General features: G+C 42.1%; 1 protein-coding gene across 3 annotated transcripts in view; it reads right to left on the bottom strand.

Annotated features, from left to right (window-relative positions):
* Nucleotides 1-16,247, bottom strand: part of LARP7 (La ribonucleoprotein 7, transcriptional regulator) — a 95,242-nt gene that overhangs the window by 60,132 nt on the left and 18,863 nt on the right. For all 3 annotated transcript variants that reach the window (XM_033955739.1, XM_033955721.1, XM_033955730.1), the window contains exons 3-6: nucleotides 11,257-11,357; nucleotides 9,640-9,723; nucleotides 8,390-8,554; nucleotides 4,189-4,297 (exon numbers count right to left, since the gene is read on the bottom strand). In XM_033955739.1, the coding sequence (XP_033811630.1) occupies nucleotides 4,189-4,297; nucleotides 8,390-8,554; nucleotides 9,640-9,723; nucleotides 11,257-11,357 (459 nt within the window). The remainder of the gene's footprint in view (nucleotides 1-4,188; nucleotides 4,298-8,389; nucleotides 8,555-9,639; nucleotides 9,724-11,256; nucleotides 11,358-16,247) is intronic.

Raw genomic sequence — 16,247 nt, 5'->3', positions numbered from 1 at the left:
GCCTGTCTGGAGGGCCTTCATGCATGCATCGACGCTGGTGCACTTCTGGATGCCTACATTTACTGTGCCGCAGCTCAACCAAGTTTGCAGGACACTGGTCTACTGGCTGCAGCATGATAGTTTATGTTTTTCCTTCTTTCCTTTGTCTCTTTATTGTTATTAAAAATGTTGATTATTCTTGACTTTTGCGTTTTCTTTTTGTCTATTGTCTTTTTCTGTCCCAATTTTGACTTGATTGTTCTGTTTTGCTATTAACTCTTTTGTTAACTGCTGAACTTCCAAGAGGTATCAGCAGTATACAAATAACGCTTGTATTGTATTGTACTTCTTACAAATAGGCAAACAATTCTTAGTACAATAAGAGTTTACATAGCCAGCAGGTTCAACTGCAGATTTTTATTTTTCTGGTACATATGTTCCTTGTGAGCCGCTTTGGAACAAAGCGGATTATAAATATTTTAAATAAATACTGAAAACAAATCAATAAACACATAAATAGAACTATTTCAACTAAAACATAAGTGTATGAAAAATGAATATAAAACCAATAACTCACCAAAATGTATATAACAAGTTATTACTCATCTCAATGCGCTCGGTCACAGATTCAGTTCATAGCAGGCTGCTCTGTTCTTAAGCAACTTCTAAGGCCCCCTTTTACTAAGGTGTGGTAGACGATGTAGCGCGCGCTAAATACTAACACACGCTAACGTGGACGCGTTAACACGCATTAGCGTTTAGCGTGTGCTAAAACGGCTACCACATTTTAGTAAAAGGGGCCTAAGTGTTTTACAGTTATTAAAAATGCTAAATTGCAGTGATTCAACTACCGTATTTTCACCCATATAATGCGCATACGTGTATAGCGTGCGGGTCCAAAGCATTTCAGTAAAAAAAATTTTATATAGCACGCACACGTGTATACCGCACATGCTGCTATAACCTCCTCCCACTCCCGCTTACTCTTCTGGCCTGCGAACCGGCATCCTCCCCCCCGCTCGCGTCACCCCCCTCCCCCACGATCCTACATCCCCCCCAGCACCGCAAAACATCTCTTACCCGATTGGGCACCGGCACCAGCACCAATGCACAGGACGTGCCAATGCCCGAAGATCCTCCCTCGTTGTTGCTGGGCTGGGCTGTGCTAGGCGGTGCAAGGGAGATCCTTCTTCTTCCTCGTGCCGGGCTGGACTGGGCTTTGAGCATTTGCGCATGCTCAAAGCCTTCTGGTCTCGCTCTCTCTGAGAATCTCGGAGAGAGCGAGACCAGAAGGCTTTGAGCATGCGCAAATGCTCAAAGCCCAGTCCAGCCCGGCACGAGGAAGGAGGAGGATCTCTCCCTCGCACTGCCCAGCACAGCCCAGCCCAGCAACAACGAGGGAGGATCTTCGGGCACTGGCACGTTCTGTGCATTGGTGCTGGTGCCGGTGCCCAATCGGGTAAGAGATGTTTTGCGATGCTGGGGAGGGATGTAGGATCGTGGGGGAGGGGGGGGTGATGCGAGCGGGGGGGGGAGGATGCCGGATCGGAATGAAAAAAAAAAAAAATTGTACAACGCGCTCACGCGTATGGTTATGCACAGTTTGTAAAAACCGTGTATAACGCACGTGTTATATGCGTGAAAATACGGTAATTTAAAGCTGTTCTTTTGAATGCTACCCTGTTTCTTGATTATTCCATGGCGTTTTGAATTAACCTATGTGTAAGTTTTACTTTCTGACATCAGGCTCACTATAATATGATGTTTTTCAAAATATAAAATATAATATTTGGCTTTTGATGGATGGGGCAAACTGGAATGGTCTTTTGGCCCTTATCTGCCATCATGCTTCTCTGTTTCTATTTTAATGAGCAATTATAGTTTTTATTAGGTAACTACCCAACTGATCTTAGCCCTCCCCCACATACAGACATTTAAGTAGTCTTTGGAGCAGCTGGAGTTGATTCAAGCAGAGCAGCCTGCTATGAACTGAATCTGACTGAGCACATTGTGGCGAGGAATGACTTGTTAGTTACATACTCTTTGGCAAGTTATAGGTTTTATATTCATTTTTAAGAACATAAGCAATGTCTCCGCCAGGTCAGACCTGAGGTCCATCGCACCCAGCAGCCCGCTCACGCGGCGGCCCAACAGGTTCAGGACCTGCACAGTAATCTTCTATCTATACCCTTCTATCCCCTTTTCCAGCAGGAAATTGTCCAATCCTTTCTTGAACCCCAGTACCGTACTCTGCCCTATTATGTCCTCTGGAAGCGCATTCCAGGTGTCCACCACACGTTAGTAGAAATAATTCTTTTTATGTGCTTATTGATTTGTTTTCAGTATCTGCCAGATAGATGAAAACCTGCAGTTGCACCTGCTGGGTATGTAAACCCTTACTGTACTGAGAACACTGTTGGTTTCTTTAGTAAATTTAATGGTAATGATTGTGATATGCTTTATGTTATGTTTGACTTATAGTGATGAAAGCTGCTGGATGTAATTGGGTGTATGATGATTTTAGAGATCTTGGGATTATATTACCTATACTAACTAGATTTTATGTATTTATTTGACAGTTTCTTATCCAGCCCCTGATGCAGCCTTTGTGATGGCAAAACATTGTCATGTCAGGCTTTTAAAGAGTTTTATGGTTTTTACCCTGTTCATATTAAATTTAACTCCTATAGTGCCAGCCTGCTGTTTTTTTGATTGCCATCCCATAATGATCATGATTTGGCATTTAGATATTTCATTTTGATTTGCAGTATTGAGAAAATAAACTGAACCTAAATTTCCTCTCTCTTTGCAGAATTCTTGAGCATGGCTGACGTGGGAATCAATAAAGAATAAAATTGTATATTTGGCTTTGATGGATGGGTAAACTGGATATGCCTTTTGGCCTTTATCTGCCATCATGTTTCTATTTTAATGAACAATTATAGTTTTTATTCTAATTCCACACAAGCGACTTGTGCAATTGAAAACTGTTATAACTTGTACATCAATGAATGTGATTTATGTTTTTATTTGCCCTTGCTAGTTGAGGTACGTTGGATATACCACACATCCACTGAAGACTCGGATGTGTGAGCATCGGTATAATATTGAGCATCATCGGAGTGTAGATCGTTTGGGCCTGCACAGTAGTGAAGCTGGACATTCTTTTAAAAAATTTAAATGTGCAGTCATCGATTCAGTAATTCCCTCTCAACGCTAAGGTGACAATAAGGGCTCCTTTTACGAAGGTGCACTAAGCGTTTTAGCGCACGCACCGGATTAGTGTGCGCTAGCCGAAAATCTACCACCTGCTCAAAAGGAGGCGGTAGCAGCTAGCGTGCGCTATTCCGTGCGTTAAGGCCCTAACGCGCCTTCGTAAAAGGAGCCCTAAATGTATACTTTATCAAAAAGAGCAGCAGTGGATTTATTGTCTGAACACTGTGTGGCCCCATGGGTTAAACCAGAGGATAGAAAGGTGCGCGTTTTTTTTGCACGAGTGAATTTTGTAGCCATCCCGGAAGTGATGTAGTAGTTTCGTTGGTTTTATAAACAGGAAGGAATTCGACAAACTGTTCCTTGCCGTCATTATGCTGTGACTGCACAAAGTTGGGACTACAGTAATCCCCAGATGCAGCTAAGGGATCAGCGAAACGAGGATTCTTCATTGGGTTTTTTTTGAAAACTGTTGTGGTTCGTTGTTGAATATCGAGCGGCTTGAGAGAAATGAAAAGTGCCCACGATGGATGAAGACTTAGAACCCAACAGCAGATAAGTTCCATTTGTGCGTATGGGTGGGTGCACATTCAGTTTTGCATCCTGAAGATGAGCTATTTCAGTGGAGTTTTTTTACGCCAATGATATGAAAATAGGCAGCAACTGAATATTATTGTATTAAGCTGTCACATAGTTTTGAAGCTTTTTTCCCCACTGTTTTCTGAAATTATTCTTCAGATCTTAAGTGAAGTTCCTCTCATTTGCAACTACATTATAATATGATATAGTGGTTTGTTAAGAGCGCCGTATGTACCATTTGAGTCACTAGTCCAACTCTCAGATGAAGTTCTGATCACAACTTAGCTGGCTAGATGCAAGATGGATGATCTAATAAATACCTCCCATGGAGAATACAGCAGAAAAACTTTGGGATTTATCTGGGAGAGTGTCAAAGCTCTAGAAATAACCATATTCCATTAAGTTCATAACCCTTACCTGTTCCACTACTGTTGCTCACATTCAGTGTAGGAACAGGCTTATTCTTCACAGTTTTGGGGAAAATGCCAGGTTTTCTTGGTGCTTCTTCAGGAGGGTTATTTAAAAGCTGAAATATGCGAAAACAGCCAAGTGAAAAAAAAAATTATTCAAAATAAACAGAATGAAAGAAAGAAAACCCAATAAAGCAGTAACCATTCATTGTCAAACAGAAGATTTAGTAGATTTCATTTGAACATCAATGCCTCATACTTTAAGAAGTTGCTCTTGTGTTATATCCATGTACTGAGGTAAGGATATTAAGTAAGTGAACCTGTCGGGTGTGTCACAACAGAAGAAAGGCTGAGAACCCCTGCTGTAGATGCATACACACTGAAATGCTTTTCAACTCTGATGTAACTGGGAGGCCCAGAAATGTATGATCTTAATAGCTGGGTAACATTTTGTTCCATTTACAATAGCATCTTAAAGGTAGTACCACTAAAAAAGCCCAGCTTACCCCAACAGCTAGCACAGAGATTAAACAGTGTTTTTAAAATATAGTACTTAATACCCTTACCTCAGAACATGGATATAACACAAGTGGCAGTAGACTCCCCCCAGCACCCCACAGCCTCCCCTACACACACCCATAACCTTTCAAGGTGAAAATCCGGCTGGAGGGATGCACACACCCTTCGGCCAGTAGGCTTGTCACTCCAAAACGGCAGGCCTTCCCCTTCCCAGTGCAATCTGGAATGCACCAGGGAGGGGCCTAAGGCTCTGATTGGCCCAGAGACCTTAGGCCCCTCCCATAGGAGGGGCCTTAGGCACCTGGGCCAACCAAAGTCTTAGGCCTCCTGGGATGCAGTGGGAGTGGCCTAATACTCCAATTGGCCAGATACCTAAGGTAGGGGAGGGGCCTCTGCCCTCTGCTCACCACCCTAGCCAGCAGTTTAACCATCCCCTCTAACCATCCCCTGGCATCAGAGTTCTACTGAATCAAGATTTTCAGACAGCTTTCAACAAAGTTCCTAATGAGAAGCTCCTGAGAAAAAGAGTTATGGTATAGGCAGCAATGTAGATTAGGAATTGGTTATTGGAGAGAAAACAGAGGGAAGGGTTAAGTGGCCATTTTTCTCAATGGAGGAGAGTAAACAGTGGAGTGCCACAGGAATCTGTACTGGGACTGGTACTATTTAACATATTTATAAATTTATTTATTTATTTATTCATTCATTCATTTATTTAGGGCTCCTTTTATCAAGCTGCGCTAGCCGCTACCGCCTCCTCTTGAGCAGGCGGTAGTTTTTAGGCCAGCGCGGGGGCTAGCGCGTGATGAAAAGTCACACGCGTTAATCCACTAGCACGGCTTGATAAAAGGAGCCCTTAGTCCATCCTACCAAAAGAACCCAGAACAGGTTACAGGAGTACATACACAGTATAGTCAAGACCAATATGGACAAGATGTATTTGGGAGGTAGTAGTACAATAATCGAGTTATGGTAAATAGAGAACATCTGAGATACACTAGGTAATTATACATGCTATAGCAGAAATAAACAGCCAAGATACATTAGTTAACAATACATGCTATAGTAGATATTTTATTTTTTATTTATTTACTTTATTTAGATTTTTATCCCGTCCTCCCAGTAGCTCAGAACGGTTTACAAGTAAACATTCACAATGGAGTGAATTGGACATACAAGATTATACAGTAGATTTAAATACTTGGACATACGAGACTGTGCAGCAGTTTAAGAATAGGGACTACACAGCAAATTAAGAACAGTAGTTTAAAAATAAGTAGTTTGGTTTAGATACAAGTTATTTGAGTATAGGCTGAGAATGGACTATACAGAAATTTAGGCAGAAGATTAGAATGGAGAAAGAAAGGTAGAGGTGGGGTTTAAGGGCGTTGGGTGTAGACCGAGGGTGACCTTTAGTTGAAGAGGAGGGTCTTTACCATTTTCCGGAATGTCATTAGCGAGATATAAACAACCGAGATACTCTAATTAACAATACATGCTTTGGTGAGGAATTTAGTGCTATGACCTAGTGGAAGACTTTATCTGAGATCATTTAGGCTTGGTCTTTTCATGGAGATCTGGAAATTGAAATGAGTGAGATGATTAAATTTGCAGACAACACTAAACTGTTCAAAGTTGTTAAAATGCATGCGGACTGTGAAAAATTGCAGGAAGACCTTAGGAAATTGGAAGGCTGGGATCCAAATGGCAGATGAAATTTAATGTGGGCAAATGCAAAGTGATGCACATGAGGAAAAAGCATCCAAATCACTGTTACCAAAAGTTAAGTTCCACCTTAGGGGTCAGTGTGCCAGAAAAAGATTTAGGTGTCATTGTAGATGATATGCTAAAACCTTATAACCAATCTGCGGTGGCGGCGGACAAAAAAGCAAACAAGATGCTAGTAATCATTAGAAAAAGTATGCTAAACAAGACTGAGCATAGTACTGTATAATGTCTCTGTATCGCTCCATGGTGCAACCTCAACTAGAATACTGCATTCAATTCTGGTCGTCTTATTTCATAAAAGGTATAGCGGAATTAGAGAAGGTTCAAAGAAGAGCGATCAAGATGATAAAGGCAATGAGGAAAGACTAAAGAGGTTCTTGGAAAAGAGATAGTTGAGGGGAGATATGATTGAAGTCTACAAAATACTGAGTAGAATAGAACGGGTACAAGTGAATTCCATCAAAAATTACAAAGACTAGGGAACATTCAATGAAGTTACAGGAAAATATTTTTAAAACCAATAGAAGGAAATATTTTTTTCACTCAGAGACTAGTTAAGCTCTGGAACTCGTTGCCAGAGGATGCCAGAGGTGGTAACAGTGGCTAACATAGGTGGATTTAAAAAAAGGTTTGGACAAGTTCCTGGAGGAAAAGTCAATAGTCTGCTATTGAGACAGATGTCAGAAAGGAACAGAGGCCTGTACAAGTAGCAGGTGGAAGATGCTGCTTGCATCAGCGAACATGACAAGAGGTATGCAAGGGATGACGCAGAGCGTGGCAGGGAAGAGCAGGGGGGCGCACGGCGCAGCGATGCCGGACCCAACCTCCTTAGCTACAACACTGGAAGTTATCAACATGGAATATCCATTAAGACATGTCATTTTTCCACAACTCGTGCAGTTTTACCACATATCCCATTTTATGCAATGAGACCTAGTTTCTAGCAATCCATGCTATAGTAAAATAATCCCCCCCACCCTTAGTCTGTATGTTAGTCACCTAGTTTCTGGTTAAGTCAGTTTATTCTAAATTATGCATTATCTGGTTTTTATTTCTACATGATATTTTATGTTGTATACTGTGACAGAGCAATCTTTATTTGGGAGGGCAATAAATAAACCAATCAGAGCAATATTTAACATTTATGGATAGCAGGTTCCAACGTCCCACAAATCAAGTAAGTCAATGATTTCTGGTTGATGGTGGCTAGGTACCATCCAGTAAAGGAGAAAACAAGGGATAAAGGAAGAATAACCTAATGACATTGAAGGCCACAATGTGGTGCAGGGAGAGACACTCGTTTGTACGCCCCAAGGTGAAGATTGATTGGCAGTTTACACCCTGAGGCAGCAAGAAATTGTGAAACGCTGGCCATCGTTGGTGTGCCGATCCCTGGCAAAGATAAGTAACTGTTTTGTTGCTATCCTGACCTATTTGAACATTTTCCTTGATGGTTTGCATTGCACAGAGTATTTTCGAGCAAAATAAAGGAGATTTTTTATGCCCATGAGGTATCGTTTAGCCTTGCCTTAAAACTGTTATCACGGCTGGCCTGTGCGATGTGATCTGAAGCTTTTTCCTCCTTTCATGTTTGATTGCTTCGTGTATATGCAAACATAATGATATAAAACAGTGAAACTTAGACTTCATGCACCTATTTGTGTGGAAGAGTTGTTCATTTTTTACTGAGTGGTTTTCACCTTACTGGGTTGTTTTAAGCCACAATGTTAGCCAGAATGGACCGTCAGCCTATAAAATCCCAGAAATCAAGCAAGTTGATGGCAGATTGGTGATGACCAAGAACTTCTCAGCAAGGCCACAGGAATCTAGGCAGCTGGAAGTTTGAGCATCATTGTCACTTCTGTTCAAGCAACAGCCTCATTAGTTTTGATAGCTGTTTAGATTATTACAAATGACTAAAATGCTCCAGCAAATGTACTGTATGGGCCATCACTACTTACCTCTATTGCTTTTTCCGCTTGTTCTTGTGATTCAAATTCAACAAATGCAAATCCCTTTGGGTCTCCAGTGGATTTGAACCGTGGGATACTGATATAAACCACATCCCCACATTTTCCAAATACACGTTCGATCCAGCTGTGGTTAACATTTTTAGGAAGCAACTCCTAAAGCCAGGGCAGAAAAATTGTACAAGATATAACTATCAAGTTCACATAAGATTTTGCATTCTTTGACTGCAATATTTAAAAAATAAAAAGGCAGCCTACGGGCAAGTAAACTGAAAACAAGAGTCAATCATGTCTAATTTGAGAGGTATTCAAAAGTAGATATAATTGTGCATCACATTCATGTTTAAGTTCAGGAAATAAATCTGGAAATATCTGATTACATATTTCTGAGCTCTATGTAAGATTTCCTCTAACAGGGAATTGCCACACACCCTGAATGGAGCTTGTCAGAAAATAGAAAGTCTGGAGTCCTTCCCAGAAATATCTTAAGCAAGCAAACAAACTCCTATAAAACACTTCCGACATGAAGAGCTCATACCGCTCAGCCAAAGAAAACCTTTATAGAAAAGGTAGAGCCAATCTGTAGTCCGATCATATTGGCAGTAACAGCAGCAACATGCTCCAAAGGTATGTTGGCTGGGAACTAAGTCAGCACTCCTCTGCTTCTAGGCTTTGCATCCCATATAGTAGACAAGAGGGGGTCACGCTACCACAGGGTCTGGGAGCAAAGCGCATGCATATCTGAAGCCTGATGCTACTGCCACTATTTAATCTAATCTAGTCTTCAATTTATATACCGGGTCATCTCCCAACGCAGCTCGACTCGGTTAACATGGAGTACATAAGAAAGAGAGCAAAGAAAAAAAAAAACAGATTATCGTCAGTTCTTTGATACTATAGTTAAGCCATTTATGTTTTGTGTAAACAGTTGAGTTTTCAGGGCTTTACGAAATTGTTGTAGCTGGGGTAAAAGGTCTAGTCAATGGCTCAATTTCCAACTGCAAAGTAGCCTTGGAAGTGTGGAAGAAGGAGATAGTGTGCAGTACATCATATTATACTTTCCACAGTACTATGCAATTACAGTCAAGTTGATGGCATTTCTCCTACTGTTATTTAGCACAAATATACACCCAGCAATGCATCAAAGCTTTGATCCAGTACATAAATTTTAGACAGAGTAAAACTGGAGCAAAACTTTGCTCATATCTGGTCCATAACATTTAAGGTTCTTAACATCTTACCACATATATAGTACGACTGTCCACATCCAGCGGTTTCTCACCCAGCGGCTGCCGTCTTCTGATTTTAGTTCCCCCTAGATTCAACTAAAATGAAAGTTGTATAAGTTATTTTGAAAATGTGTTCAGCACCTAGCCTGATGGCTTAGCACCATGGCCGTGCATCTTTGTAATGAAGATCCAAGTTTCATTCCTGAGCCCTTCCTTTACTGGTTGAGGCTAGGGATGTAGAGAACCATAAGTGAAGCCATACTGGGTCACAACAATGGTCCATCTAAGGCCAGTATCTTGCTTCCAACAGTGGCTAATCCAGGTTATAAGTACCTGGCATAATTCCAAATAGTAGCAAGATTCTATGCCACCAACCCCAGGGACAAACAGTTGCTTTCCTATGTCTATCTCTATAGCATACAGTGGACTTTTTCTCCAGGAACTTGTCCAAACCTTTTTTAAACCCAGATATGCTAACTGCTGGCAACAAGTTCTAGAGCTTAACTATTCTTGAATGAAAAAATATTTCCTGGAAGTAATGTTCACAACTCCCAGGGGCTCAATAGTGGTAACAAGAACTAGGGTATATCCATATCAGATTCCAGAAGTAAATCACCACCTACGGGCTCTCAGTCCAGGACTGTCATTGCAATGGCTGGATTAGGGAAGGCTATTAACAATAAGAGCAATATCCTTGGTAAAAGCAAATGAAAGCTCAGAGCACCACTGCCCAATAAAGACTACTTGCAACTAGGGTTACCAGATGTCCAGAAAAATCCGGACAGGTCCTCTTTGGAAAGCCCCGTCAAGCTCCGGCAACATCTGGAGGGCCTCTGAGCATGTGTGGACGACGTCACAAACATCCGCGCATGCTCCAAGCCCTCCAGACGCAGCTGGAGCTCATTGGGGAAGAGAGGAGGCTGGGGGGGGTGGGGCTGGGACAGAATGGGGCGGGGTCGTGTGTGGGGTTTTGCAGAAGAAAATATGGTAACCCTACTTGCAACCGAATTAGAAAATAACAGGAAAAGAGTAAACTGTAAGGTCAACTGAAGAAATAAGAAAAAAAAAAGAAAAATGATCTCCCAGAAGGCTCTACTTCCGTAATTGCTATAAATGTCACCTCTGGAGGAATTCAAAAACACATATTCTATGCAGTGCAAATGCATTTGCTGTATCGCTGCATAGAATGCGTTTTGAATACCTCCAGAGGTGAACTATCAGCAACTACCACAACAAGCCTTAGGGAATTACTGCTCCTAAAATGTTGAAGTGGGAACCATATGCTACTACAGGACTTCACATGTAACATAGTCTAGTCACTATAGTTTTCTGCCAGGGATACTTGGAAACCTTTACTGCTTTCACATTGGAGAAGGGAGCCCCAACCGCTGCCACTGAGTAGGAAGCACTGACTTCATTGCTTTGGGAAATCCACTACCAGCAATGATCTGTAAGTGTTCGCAGTGAAACTGAGAATTTACTAGAAAATCTGAATATTGTTAGTAGATCTCCTAAGGAAGAACTAGGATAGACTAGTAGCTGAACTGAGACTTATTTCTTTCGGATAAGAACAGTTAGTTATATAGCTGTGACTGTTCATCACACAGGACTAAAAAGGACTGTGCTTACCTCCACAACAGAAGAGCCTTTCAAAGCACGAGCTACTAATTTTTCATCAGTAGTCAATTTCTTCATTTTGTTAAATGACAGAAGTAGTGATATGTCAACATCTGGAAAATAAAAGTATATTCTGAAAAGCCACAAAACTCAGAGAAGGAGATATGTATTTGCTTGAAACAACAATTCCTTGCCATGTCATATCATTTCTAAACTGAAATAACATAATAAACCTTGAAATAGCTATCAGGTAGGTTTCAGCCAGCCTTGAACCTGTGACTTTCCAGGAAGAGCTATTTTGCCCCCTCCATGCCACGAACCACCGCCCCGTCCCCAACCCCAAACTTAAAAAAAAAAAAAATCAGCAGGATGGATGCCGCTGGGTGATGCTCCAACCCCTCCATGCCAGGACCCCTACTCCTGGCACTTAGAAAAAAATCAGCCCTCCTGCTCAGCCCCATGGCTCCACCCCCTCACCTCCGACCTACCCCTGTACCTCTTTCCTGAAGAAGACAGCAGGAGGGATGCCCAGTCCCCCCTGCCTGAAGGCCCGCCTCTACAAAATGGTGGGACTTCCCTTTCTCGGTGCACCTTGGGATGCAAGGGGAGGGGCCTAAGGCCATGATTGGCTCAGACACCTAAGGCTCCTCCTAGGGGGCGTATGAACCAATCAAGACTTTAGGCCCCCTGAACCTTCCATCCTGGGATAACCTGGGAGGAGTCTAAGGCCCCTCCCTGAGCTAATCAGGGCCTTAGGCCCCTCCTTGTCCATCTCATTTAGGAGAGGTGGGCTTGCAGGCAGGAAGGACTGGGCATCCCTCCTGCTGCCTTCTTCAGAAAAGAAGTACAGGGGTGGGTTGGAGGATGTGGGGGCAGGAGGGAGTGAGCATCCTTCCTGCCAATTTTTTTTCTAAGTACGGGGAGAGGGGTTCCTGGCATGGGGGTGGGGGGATCGATTTGACGGGGGGGGGGGGTCAGTTTGGCAGGGGGGGCACCCAGAGGCAGGAGGGTATCCCTCCTGCCACAATTTTTTTGGCCCTTCGTGGTGGGGCACTATTGGATAGGCCAGCACATTTATGTTTTTTAAAAAATGGGGACAGGTATTGTGCATGTGTAACACACGCACAACATCTGTGCCATTTTTTTAAAAAAAGAAAAAAGCCCCAATTAGCTGAGCAGCAGGAGACTGCTTTGGGGCTTTCCCTGCCGTTCAGCTGTTCAGGCTTCTCCTGCCAGCTCTGCACATATGTGAGAGTCGCTTTCAAAACGATCAATTGGATGGGATTACAGCAGACCTCCACAAGACTCATTTGTATGGGAAGTCGTTTGAATATCGATTGTTGTTTTGAAATCGGACCCCCCCAAAAAACAAAAACAGCCCTTAATGATTGTTTTTAGTATATTCAGCTCTCCGACAGAATGAACCATCCAAAGTTAACCGTACTGATGGGTTGACTCAGTCACCTAAATAAAAATAAATTTTAAAAAGGCTAATATAAGAACTCAGCTAAATTTGAGCCTAACCTAAAAAGAAAGATGACAGGTTTCTTTCAAGGGTCATTTAATTTCAGAATTTTTCCAGTTTTATAAAAAGAAAAATAATTTATATTCCGCATATCCTACATTTCTATGCAGATTACTAATTATTCAGATACTCAAGCATTTTTCCCTAACTGTCCCGGTAGGCTCCCACTCTATCTAATGAACCTGAGGCAATGGGGATTAAGTGACTTGCCCAGGGTCATAAGGAGCAGTGTGGGATTCGAACCCACAACCTCAGGGTGTCAAGGCTGTAGCCAGGGCCGGATTTTCCTATAGGCTAACTAGGCTTCAGCCTAGGGCCTCAAGATCAATAGGGGCCTACATTCAAATTGTTAGCAAAATTAAAATTACACTATTCTAAAAACAGTGAACACTAAAACACTGAACCGAAAATAAGGAGAAATTCTACGCATATGACTAATAAACAAACATAAAAATGTATTGGTTAAGATCAACGCATTCGGCTCATTGGGTCTGTTCGTTTGTATATACTAGATTGCACCAAAGTATAGTTCATACGTTCACTGATTGCTATGGCAAATATTGACGTGCCTTATGCTACTAAGCTCTGGTTTGTTCTTGCATAAATAAAGTGCAGATTGGTGTAGATTGGAACAGATCTATTGATATCCCGATGTTCGGTTATATTCGTGTTACTTCGATACTATGAAATACGTGTTAATGTTATTAGAAAAGATTCTTATTTTAGGATTGCGTACACAATCATTTGATTCTTGCCTTTTTTTTTTTTATGTTCAATAGTTTTTATTGAAGTTTTGTAAATAGTAACAAGAAGTAAAACAACAGAAAACAGGTACACCATGATACAGAACTAACACAGCGTCATATAATGATCATCAATATCACAGGAAATAATAAATATGCTAAGTAAAAGTTCTAACACATGTCTAAAATAGGAGCCCATATCTTGTTAAAGGTAGACAAGGAATTTGATTTTTCAGCAGCTACTTTTTCAAACTTCGCATAGAGACATACCAGATTCCACCAGAAGGATACATTAAGGGATGCAGAGTCTTTCCAATTAGACAATATGGATTTGTGGGCTAGCTGCAACAAACTAGATAGTAGTTTAGTCTGGTATGTATCCAGATCATCAGTCATGGCATAAGCACCAAACAACACCACAGCATAAGAGTGAGGAGATGTAATAGGTAAATATTCACATATGTGTGTCCACACATTAGACCAGAACTCAAGTACATTCGGACAGTGGTAAAACATGTGGGCAAAGGTACCAACCCCTACAACACATGACCAACATTTATTAGACAACTTATTGCCAGTTAGAGAGAGCTTATGTGGGGTCCAGTAAGCCTTATGAAGAAGAAAAAACATTTGTTGAGCAATGGCAGAAGACCTAAGAGATCTTCTAGTGGAGATCCAGATCAGTTTCCAAGTGTTAGGGGAGAAAGACGTATCCATTGTCTCCTCCCAGGCAGTTTGAAGAGACGTGCATGCGGGGAATTTCTCATCCCGTAAAATCCGGTACCAGGAAGAGGCCTCTTTCTTGGCCCCACTATATTGTAAACACCAAGGCAAGATAGAAGGAGTCAACTGAGATATGGGATGATCTTTCAAACATGCCGTCAAACAATGGCAAAGCTGAAGCCATCTAAAGCTGTGAGAGGCCGGTAACTGATACTTGGAAGCGAGTTGAGAAAATGGCATTAGTTTGGAGTCCACCATCACATGATTAAAGGACCAAATGTCCTTCTTTATCCAAGATTTCCACTCCAAATATTGCCCCTGGATCTTGACATGCGGATTATTCCAGATTGAGGAGAAGGATGACGAATTCCAAGACACATCAGCACAATTATCAACCGCACGTAACGCAGAACAGGTAGAAGAAAGGATTGTGTTGTTGTCCACCGTGTGGTTAGGAGCCATGAAGGAAACGTGCTTTAGATGATTTGCCGAGTGGAAATTAAGCTCCAACGAGAGCCAGGAAGGCAGATAGTCAGGAGGAGAGTCAAGCATCCATTTCGAACCCTGACGAGCCAAAAACGCCAGGTGGTAATCGAGGTAGCTGGGAAAGTTCACACCGCCGAATTCCTTAGCGGCTTTGAGTTTCTTCAGCGCAATGCGAGGAGGTTTCTTTTGCCATAGAAATGAAACCAAGATAGATTCCAATTTGGCATAAACTTTAGAGTCCAATAAGAATGGTAACATAGAGAGAATGTAGTTAAGTTTGGGTGTCAATATCATCTTGATGGTGTCAAGTCTTCCCCACCAGGACAGTTTGAGGGGAGACCAGCGATTCGTTAATGAGGAAGCAATCTGGAACAGCAGTTCTGAGTTGTATTTTTGAGTATCTTCCAGTGATGAACCAAAAAAGATCCCAAGGTATCTGAGTTTATGAGCCAACGGTTGCAGACGAAGAGACTGAAGCAAAGCCGGATCTACCAGTCCGTTTAAGGGCAATATTTCGGTCTTGGAGATATTGAGTTTGTAGCCAGACACACGAGAATAATTTTCTAATACTTGAAACACACATGGCAAAGAAGCGGGGTCCACATATAATAGCACGTCATCTGCATAAGCGGACAGCTTCGCCTGAAAGTCCCCGTGTTGGAAACCTCGGATGGACTGATCCGCTCTGATGGCGATAAGTAGTGGTTCTAATGCAATGTTAAACAATAGTGGAGATAAAGGACACCCCTGTCTTGTCCCTCGGGTAGGCTGGAAGGCAGTAGAAGTGGAGTCATTTATTCGTATAGAGGTTGTGGGATTCGTGTAGAGAACTTTCACCATAGAAGTGAACTTATCCGAACAACCGAACCATTGCAGAACTGCCAAGATAAAAGGCCACTCAATACGGTCAAAGGCCTTCTCCGCATCAAGAGACACTGCAACAAGAGGGGATGAGGATTGTGAAGCCTGGAGAATAATATGCGTAAATAATCTGGTGTTGTCCGAGGATAGGCGACCACACATGAAGCCACTTTGATCAGGATGGATGATTGTAGGAAGAACAGATTGTAATCTGATGGCCAGAATCTTTGCAAAAATCTTCGCATCCGTATTGATTAAGGATAGCGGACGATAATTCTTAACATTGAGAGGATCTTTATCTTGTTTCAGTAAAACGATAATCGTAGCTTCAGTGAAGGAGCCATGTATTGATCCAGTATCAATTAGATGATTAAAGAATTGCAGTAGGATGGGAATGAGCAAATCCTGAAAAGCCAGGTAGAATTCAATTGTGAGGCCATCTGGACCTGGAGCCTTCTTCTTGGCCATAGAGAGTAAAGCTTCACGGATATGATCAGCAGTTAGCGGAGATGTGAGGTCGGCATTTTGCGCATCAGACAAGGTGTTGTGTGGCAGCATATCCAGGAAAGGTCCAATGGAGGTTATATCCGGTTCCTCGGAAGAGTAAAGTTTGGTGTAGTAGTGGTGAAATTGAGCACAAATATCGGCATTGTTTGTCCACAGCA

Source organism: Geotrypetes seraphini, chromosome 1 (assembly GCF_902459505.1).
Source record: "Geotrypetes seraphini chromosome 1, aGeoSer1.1, whole genome shotgun sequence".
Taxonomy (NCBI): Eukaryota; Metazoa; Chordata; class Amphibia; order Gymnophiona; family Dermophiidae; genus Geotrypetes; species Geotrypetes seraphini.
This window is presented reverse-complemented; position numbering and strand designations above follow the sequence as displayed.